Source organism: Macrosteles quadrilineatus, unplaced genomic scaffold (assembly GCF_028750875.1).
Source record: "Macrosteles quadrilineatus isolate MER2022 unplaced genomic scaffold, UCM_ALF_1.0 Scaffold_1__1_contigs__length_201487025, whole genome shotgun sequence".
Classification (NCBI taxonomy): domain Eukaryota; kingdom Metazoa; phylum Arthropoda; class Insecta; order Hemiptera; family Cicadellidae; genus Macrosteles; species Macrosteles quadrilineatus.
This window is the reverse complement of record NW_026542594.1, coordinates 42,992,001-43,001,480: the sequence shown is the minus strand read 5'-3', so window position 1 is coordinate 43,001,480 and position 9,480 is coordinate 42,992,001. Positions and strand designations below refer to the sequence as shown.

The following is a 9,480-nucleotide window of genomic DNA, read 5'->3' as shown; positions in this document are numbered from 1 at the left end:
TTTAGTTTTCTCCGTAACCAATAACCGTACAAAAACACTTTGATATACTGAATTGTTTGTTTTTTTAAGCTCTTTAAGAAGGTTTAGAGAAAAATTGGGAAATTTTGTGTTTTGAGGGTAAGAAGTGAGAAAAACCAATTTTTACCCCATAAAACCCCCCATAAAACCCTGTTCCCATAGTCCGATCATGCTGGATCGCGAACTCATTCAAGTTTATCCCGCCTTACACCTTCAAACCAAATTTCATCAAAATCGGATAAAAATTACTCAAGTTATCGTGTTCACGGACACATATATATATAAATCTATATATATATATATATATATATCTATATATATATACATATATAAAAATTTGAACGAATGGTGTTTTTGGCCTCTGGGGACATTAAAATGAAAAAGTAAATCGGTCCCGGGCCTAAGTCTTACCATGAGACCTACGGTAATAGCTACTTCCCTATAGGGAAATTCGCTTAAACTAGCTAATTTGGTTTTTTTTATCATGAAATCTTCTGCGTACCGTACGTTTAGACATCATCATTGACTGCAGCGGTTACAGAAACGTGATCTTCGTCGTCCGCGATCACGGCAAAATCATGAACATTTCCCGCGGCCGGGTATACATCATCGTCGTCTCCCGCGGTCACGGAAACTTCATCGTCATCTCCCGCGGTCACGGAAACGTCATCGTCGTCGTCCGCGATCACGGCAAAATCATGAACATTTCCCGCGGCTGTGTAGACATCATCTAAGTCTCCCGCGTTCACGGAAACGTCATCGTCGTTGTGCGGGATCGCGGCAAAATCATGAACATTTCCCGCGGCTGTTTGGACATCACCGTCATCTCCCGCGGTCACGGAAACGTTATCGTCGACGTCCGCGATCACGGCAAAATCATTCGAACATTTCCAGCGGCCGTGTAGACATCATCGTCGTCTCCCGCGGTCACGGAAACGTCATCGTCGTCGTCCGCGATCGCGGCAAAATCATGTACATTTCCCGAGGCCGTGAGGACAATCATCATTGGCTTTCGCGGTTACGTAAACGGAAGACGACAATCACGGCAAAATCATAAAAATTCCCGACTTTGAAATCAAATTTAAGACTAAATCCCGACTTTTCAAGACCATTTTGAAATTCAATACTAATTCCCGACTTTCCCGATTTTCCAGACTACTAGACACCCTGCTGTCATTTGTTTTAAAATAACGCCTGTAATACTTAGCAATTGCTCGAATTCGAGCAACAGGTACACTAGTTTCTTGTAAAACTGGGTTCAAGATAATCTTTTAGGCTCTAAAGTATAGAACGATGTACCTACAAAAAATGTGTTATAAACATAAAAAGGGCTTAAAATATTTCTTCTAATTATATTTTTTTACATTTAGGAGGGAGAGAAACCTGGGCCTCCCAAACTTAAGTCAATAACCATCCTGCGTTTGAATTATAACTCTTGGATTGGCTCAGGAATTACAAATAATGGTCACAAAATTGGAACTATACACTTTTATTTTGGACATCACCTGCATATCAATCTTAATTAACATTTTCAAGGTTCATCATTAATTTTTGAGAGTTTTACCCGAACTTTGCGGATGAGACCACTCATTTTCTTGTATTTTCCAGTGGAATCAGGTAGATTTTCAAAGTTAATAACATCACAAATATTTACAGAAAACTTGTCTGCCGAGGGCAGTCTCTGGTAGGGGGAGACACTTTGCAGCAGTGGAGTTCCCATGTCTACAGACTTGACTTTGCCTACCCGACTCTCAGGGGTGCCACATATGGGAGAGGTGTCATTTAATTGTGCCAACAGCTGCTTCTTGGCATCTTCCAGCTCTGCCAGAGATGTCTCATCAACCTGCGAACAAAATTAGGTGTACAATGTAATTCTGCTTGCAATATAACCAAGCATATTATTGGAGCAAGCATATTAATCCAATAACTTTTGGACGTATAACCACAAATTAATTTTTCACAATGGGCTCAAGGTCACATAAATTGGATGCCTACTTGCAGAATCCAAAGTCAATGGGATGTCTAGTTGCAGTATCTTACTCAAGTCAATAGCACATATGGTTCACCTTAATGGGATGCCTACTTGCAGAATCCAAAGTCAATGGGATGTCTAGTTGCAGTATCTTACTCAAGTCAATAGCACATATGGTTCACCTTAATGGGATTCCTACTTGCAGAATCCAAAGTCAATGGGATGTCTAGTTGCAGTATCTTACTCAAGTCAATAGCACATATGGTTCACCTTAATGGGATGCCTACTTGCAGAATCCAAAGTCAATGGGATGTCTAGTTGCAGTATCTTACTCAAGTCAATAGCACATATGGTTCACCTTAATGGGATGCCTACTTGCAGAATCCAAAGTCAATGGGATGTCTAGTTGCAGTATCTTACTCAAGTCAATAGCACATATGGTTCACCTTAATGGGATGCCTACTTGCAGAATCCAAAGTCAATGGGATGTCTAGTTGCAGTATCTTACTCAAGTCAATAGCACATATGGTTCACCTTAATGGGATGCCTACTTGCAGAATCCAAAGTCAATGGGATGTCTAGTTGCAGTATCTTACTCAAGTCAATAGCACATATGGTTCACCTTAATGGGATGCCTACTTGCAGAATCCAAAGTCAATGGGATGTCTAGTTGCAGTATCTTACTCAAGTCAATAGCACATATGGTTCACCCTAATGGGATTCCCACTTGCAGTTTCTAAAGCCAATGGAGCATAGGCTGTAATTGATATTTCAGTTTGTCGCACACCTCTAATATACTAGATATTAGAGGTGTGGGGATAGTGAAATTTCATTTTGGATCGGATTCGGGTCGGATTAGATATAGAAGGTTCGGATTCGCATATTTTCGGATTCAGATAGTTCAGTATTGGTTAATAAGTTACAAATATAAAGCAAAACTATAACACACTCTAGCCACGTTCCCCTGGTTTTCTCTCTTTTGAAAATCACAATTCATAATATCTAGTTTCGAAAGTTTGTTGCTTGAATACATATGTCAACCCAGCAGCCAAAAATCTTCACACAACACTTCAGCTCAGCACAGCTGCAGACAAAAGATTCCAAACACTCGGGCTTGTTTACTTGAGGTTATGTTTTAAGGCTGCTACACACTAGGACACCCGGTCGCTTACCAACCGGCAATCTGGCTGATGAGCGATCAAATTGCACAAATATCGCCGTGTGTGTGGGGCAGGGGTGCCCAGAGGGAGGGTACTGTGCCACAGGAATTTTTTTTGGGGGGGGGCTTTTTTGAGGGGAATTTTGGGGGGGATGATTTTTTTGTTAGCTGTCATAATGAATGTATAATTTTGTATAAGCAGCTCGAAAAGTGTTTCTAAGTAGTCCACTATCAAAACCAACAACATTTTGCCATTCGTAATTAAGATTGTTTCTAAGAATGGTAAAAACCCACCTTGTCAGACAATCCTTAAATTGTACGGTAGTGTCAAATTTTACTTGCTACATAATATGTTTTGGCGGTTCTTTAACTCTACCATCGTCAGGCTTACAAAAATATCAACTTCTGGAGGTTGTCGTCAGAATACGTTACAAACATTTAACACAAAACACAAAACGATTACTACAGACAGGCCTATCAATTCACGTGTGTACATTGACGTCAGCAGGACTGGAAGTAAACTGAATCAGGTTCAGGTTATGACGGACCGACGTGGTCTCTGGATTGTCGTCTGCGTTTTCAACAGCTGATATTGGACTATTGTAGTGACTAAGAGTGTTGAAAATATAATGGGATTAATGAATTTATACAGGGTGGTAAAAAAGTCCCAGGACAGTTAAATATTTAAAAAAATAATGCAGATAGAGCTACAATACTTGGTACAAAGCTACAGGGCATACAACTCTATTTCAACACATATTCAGTGATTTAATAACTCTTCAGGGGGACGGCCCACAAGGAGTCGAAAGAAAATCTTAAATGGAAGCATAGGTCAATATGCAAATTAAAGGTCTTTTTTAGTAGAAAACAATGCCGCAAACCGCACTTCAAAAGGTCGATCCTGCGCAAAATGACAGTTGTTCAAAGATTCATTCAATTTACATTGCTATTATACGCTTATTCCTCAGGGGGCACAGCCCTAGGAATCGGAAGAAAATTGTTAACGTAAGCATATGTCGATATGCACATCAAATTAAAGGTCTTCACTATTAGATTACGATGCCGTAAATTCAAGCTCAAAAGAATGCCTGAGTAAAAAATGGCAGTCGTTCAAAGATTCAAAACGGCGGATTCAAGAAATCTTTGAACATCTGCCATTTTGCGCAGGATCAACCCTTTGAAGTGCGGTTTGCGGCATTGTATTCTACTAAAAAAGACCTTTAATTTGATGTGCATATTGACCTATGCTTCCATTTAAAATTTTCTTCCGACTCCTTGTGGGCCGTCCCCCTGAAGAGTTATTGGATCACTGAATATGTGTTAAAATAGAGTTGTATGCCCTGTAACTTTGTACCAAGTATTGTAGCTCTATCTACATCATTTTTCAAAATATTTAACTGTCCGGGGACTTTTTTACCACCCTGTAGGCCTATATTTCAAAGTCTTCCAAAGTATTTAATACATTTCCTTTCCTGCAGTAATGTAGAATTTCGAGACCATAATTTATCCAGCATATAAATTAGTTATTATTGTCAATAATTTTGAATGGAAAACTCAATTATGAATCCCATTATATTTCCAAAACTCTCCTTCGTCACTACAATTAGTCCAATATCAGCTTTTGATAACACAGATGACAATCCAGAGATCACGTCAGTCCGTCACAACCTGATTCAGTTAACTTCCAGTCCTGCCTGCGGCAATGTACACGCATGAATTGATAGGCATATCTGTTAAGTTGATCGTGTTTTGTGTTTAATGTGTGTAACATATTCTGACGACACCTCTAGAAGTGGATCCTTTTGTGAGCCTGACAATGGTGGAGTTAAAGAACCACCAAAACATATGTAGCGAGTAAAATTTGACACTACCGTACATTTATTAAGGATTGTTTGACAAGATGCGTTTCTATCATTATTAGTCATAAAACGTAATCCTGGGACTATCAAAATGAATTATAAAATTACTTTGACACAAAAACATTATGTACTGGTAGCAGTTAAGTTATTGTGGGTATTTGACCCGGCGATTTTCGTAGAAGACAGCCTGGGAGTGGCGAGCAACCCCTCTTAGTCTGCCCTATTTCTTGACTCTGCCTAATTTTGCAACAAGATACTTTTTGCCATAGTATTATTCATGCACTTAAAGTTGTTTGAATTTCTTAAGCCCTGTAAAAAGTGACGCCACCTAATATATTGTACAGTTACAATACTGTGTTGGAGTTGAGTAATTCACCGAGTATATTGTTGAACGTTTTGAAGACGCTGGCTATTGCAATACTAAGCACATGCTGGATGACAATACAGATTCTGAATTGTAAATTTAAAAACTTCTAATTCGTCCATTAGTTAGATATAATTTTGTATATTAAATGACGTTTCCTAATAAACGTTTAATTTTGATTATCAACAAGTTTTGTTTTTCTTTGCCTTAAGTTTACTGAATACTTGAAATGCTGGTTTTATGTGGTAAGGGGGAAATTGCCAGGTAAATTTGCAGGGAGAGGTTAGGCTCAAAATAGAGGGCAGCATAAATTGGGGGGAACTCCTCCTTTGGCATGGGGGGAATTGTGCCTCTGGGTTTGGGGGGATGGGCACCTCTGGTGTGGGGGTCTGTCAATTTGATTGACGGCGATTTGTAGGTTGCCAGGCGACATTTTGGTTTTCGGTGCTGTACCGAAAACATGTTGGTTTACAATCAACCAATTTATCGCCGGGCAATGAGATTTCTAAAAAAAAAAAACTAGAGTGTGTAGGGTTCAGCGACTAAGTTGATCAACTAAAGACGGCTTGGGCATGCACAATACAACTAATAATTAACTGACAAAACAAAACCAGACTAAAATATCAATCTGGCGTCCTTTTTTTATGTAAGGTGTCATGGGCGTCACTGGTTGTTAAGTATAACGGAAACTGTCATCTGACATATGTAAATAGTTCTTAAAATCTTGGGGATTTTCAAGTCACAAAGCTCCTAGGAGTGTCATGTGGCTGTAACTGACTGTAAAAACAGCTTTTTCAAGTTTCTGTTTTTAAGTTTCAATTTGTAGCCAACTTTTGCCTGCCTTAATTAAATATTATCAAGAAATACATAGTAGTAATTTGTAGGAAATTTTATTCTCTTTCAAAATATCACATCCACTTAGGTAGATATCCCGAAAATTTAAATGTTATTGGCAAATAAGCTAAGCGGTTCCAAATTTATTGTTGTTAGAAAATACTGAATTATAGATATCATCATATATATTTAAACATGACAGGGTTTTTTTTTATTTCAAGATTCTGAATCAACCACTAGATGGATTTTCATGATTTTTGTGTTGAAAGACACAATAACATAACACATACACATAACACAAGATTCAAAAATATTATAAAACCAATTCAACATAGGCTTAAAATATTTCATTTATCTCCTCAGTATATAGGGCCAAAAGTTTACAATAAACTATCTTTAAAAAGTTTCCTTTTGGAGAGGGCATTTTACTCACTAGAAGAATATCTTGGAGATGTGATTACAATTTGAAAGGTATTACTTCTCCCATAGGTTTGTATTGATTGCTTTATTTGTTTTGTATTTTATAATGTAGATTTTAATAATGTTGATTTTTCAATGTATAATTTTATTAGACTTAATGACAAATCACCTGTCAAGAGAATTGATGTAATGTGATGATGATAAATAAATAAATAAATAAAAATAAATAAAAGAAAGATAATTTTGAGAACTAGGGAATGTAAAAGCCATAATTTTAGTTTAGGGTCCCAGTTTTTTTAGAAATTAAGTTTTAATTTTTGAAAAGTCTAGCAGCCAACACTAACATTCTAAACTAGCTTTTGGTATAATATAATTTGCTTAACATAAAAGCTGTAAAAACTTAGTAGTGTTGTTATGCGCTTAAAGGTGGGTCTGCTCCTAGTGCTGATCAAATTAAAAAAAAAAATATTAATGATAACTTCATCGATTTGAAACCGCCTCTTTTGCACACAATCAACAACAGTCTACTTCAAGGTAAATTCCCTAATATATTGAAAGTTGGGAAAGTCTTGTCTATATACAAAGCAGGAGAAAAAACCCAATGTGTAAACTATAGACCAATTACTTTGGCTAGCGTACTTGCTAAGCTAATAGAGAAGTGTTTGAGATATCAGTTTGAAAACTATTTAATACAATATAATATTTTCTTTGATAAACGATTCGGCTTCCGCAAAAACAAAAATGTGAATGACAATCTTTTCCCTCTAACTAACAGTATACATTGACCAATAAATAAAAACAAAAAACCCCTTTTAGTATTCATTGACTTGGCCAAGGCATTTGACACTGTTGACAGATCGCTGCACAAGTTATGGTGTATAGGGGTAACTGGAACTGCTTATAATTGGTTTAAAAATTAGCTTTCTAATCGGTCCCAAATTGTCTCCATTTTAGGGAAGAATAGTACACCACAAAACATTGACTTTAGAGTAATTCAAGGATCAAATTTGGGACCCCTTTTATTCCTAAAATATATTAATAACCTTGGCAAAATTAATCTGGAAGCCGGACAGATCTTCCTGTATGCTGATGACACCGCTCTTATGTTCGAGGGCGATAGCTGGGAGGAGGTGTATCAATATGCGGAGCGGGGCTTACTCACTGTCAAGCGATGGTTCGATCAAAATAAACTTACTGTCAATATTCAAAACTATGTATATGCCAATCTCCCTCAAAACTGATTATGACCCTAGAAACCTAGAGTTAAAATTACATAGTTGTGGTGCTGGGAATGTATGTGACAGGTGTGAAAGTATTGAATGTGTCAGTGAGTTTATATATTTAGGAGTGATTTTTGATCGACGCTTAAAATGGTCTGGCCACATCAATCTAATCAGAACTAAACTACGTAAATTTATTTTTGTTTTTGCAAATTTATCAAAATGTTTACCAATTGAATAGTTAAAGAATGTGTACTATGCTTATGTACAATCGCTATCCTGATTCTGTTTTCGACGAGTTCAAAGTACTCAATATTTCCCAACTATATACCAGATCTTTACTAATATATATTTTAAAAATAAACAATATATTTTTTGCCAACCAACTCATAACTACCCAACTAGATTTTCAATTATATTGGTATCCTATTTCCAAAAGTGAATAAATCGATAAATAAAACTTCTCCACAATACATTGCAAAAATTATGTTCTCAAAGTTAACAAATAGTTTAAAGTATCCCGAACCTTGCAGTTTGCAAACATTTAAAAATCAAGTAGACAAATGGTTAGTGGAAACAGGCCGTGGCCAGATTGATGGTTATCTTGTGTCATTATATACGTAGGGTGCCGTGTGCGTGTGAGTGAGTGAGATAGTTGCATGAGAGAGAGAGAGAGAGTCGGCTCGCCGCTGGCCCACAGGGACAGAGCAGTGACGGCCCTTTGGGGTTACCAGCCGCCTGTACAGGCCCTGTAGTAGTGAGTCGTTGCATGCGTTTTGTGTGTGTGTATTGTGTGTTTGTGAGTGTGTGTTGTTATGCGTGCGTGAGTGTGTGTTGTTGTGCGTGCGTGAGTGTGTGTTGTTGTGCGTGCGTGTGGGTAGAAGATGTATGAATGGTTTCCAAGTCCCAGTGATTTTTGACAGTATTATCAAATCCCCTTTTTACTGGATTTTTATCATTTTTTTATTATTATTACTTTCTTTTTTTTCTCTATCTTTACACTTTTTAGATACTTCCATAATACTTACGTTATCTGCTATGGCTTCCTAGTAAAATTGTTTTTTCCCTTTTTGTAAATGTGTAATTAGTATGTAGAGTAATAATTTAGTATAACGATGTTAGATTATAGAATATGGATGGACTGATTATAACTCGTTCCCCACGCACAGGCTTCGCCTATGTGGGGAAGTTCCATTACTATTTACAATACTGTTTTGTAATTTTTGTTTTTGCATGGAATAATAATGTTTGATTTGATTTGAGAGAGCGTTGATCCTTTGTCTTTATCAGCCTTTGTGCCGCCACCCGAACTGCCTATAGCCCCTAACTAAACTCAAACATCACAGACCAAAAACCCAATAGTACCGTCGTGCCAAATGCAGCCGGACTTTTAAGCGACATTACCCGAATCTCGTTCAATGTGAAAGGAAATTAAAATTAGATATTGATATTGCATCTTCGACCACTGTTAAACGTATTGCTGTGATTTTGTCCTGGGAAATTAATGATTGTTATTAAGATTTGATTTTCTGTCCAAAACTTCCAAATTAGTGATGGTCGGATCCGGATATCGGACTACCGGATCCGCCGGATCGGATCAAAAAATTCCGGATCTTGGGCTGGATCCGATTTTG

The 9,480-nt window shown here is 37.4% G+C and overlaps 1 protein-coding gene across 2 annotated transcripts in view; it reads right to left on the bottom strand.

Moving 5' to 3' along the window:
• Positions 1-1,497: 1,497 nt before the first annotated feature.
• Positions 1,498-9,480, bottom strand: part of LOC128982843 (zinc finger CCHC domain-containing protein 8 homolog) — a 108,724-nt gene continuing 100,741 nt past the window's right edge. For both annotated transcript variants that reach the window (XM_054401882.1, XM_054401883.1), the window contains exon 8: positions 1,498-1,861. In XM_054401882.1, the coding sequence (XP_054257857.1) occupies positions 1,550-1,861 (312 nt within the window). In that variant the 3' untranslated portion in view covers positions 1,498-1,549. The remainder of the gene's footprint in view (positions 1,862-9,480) is intronic.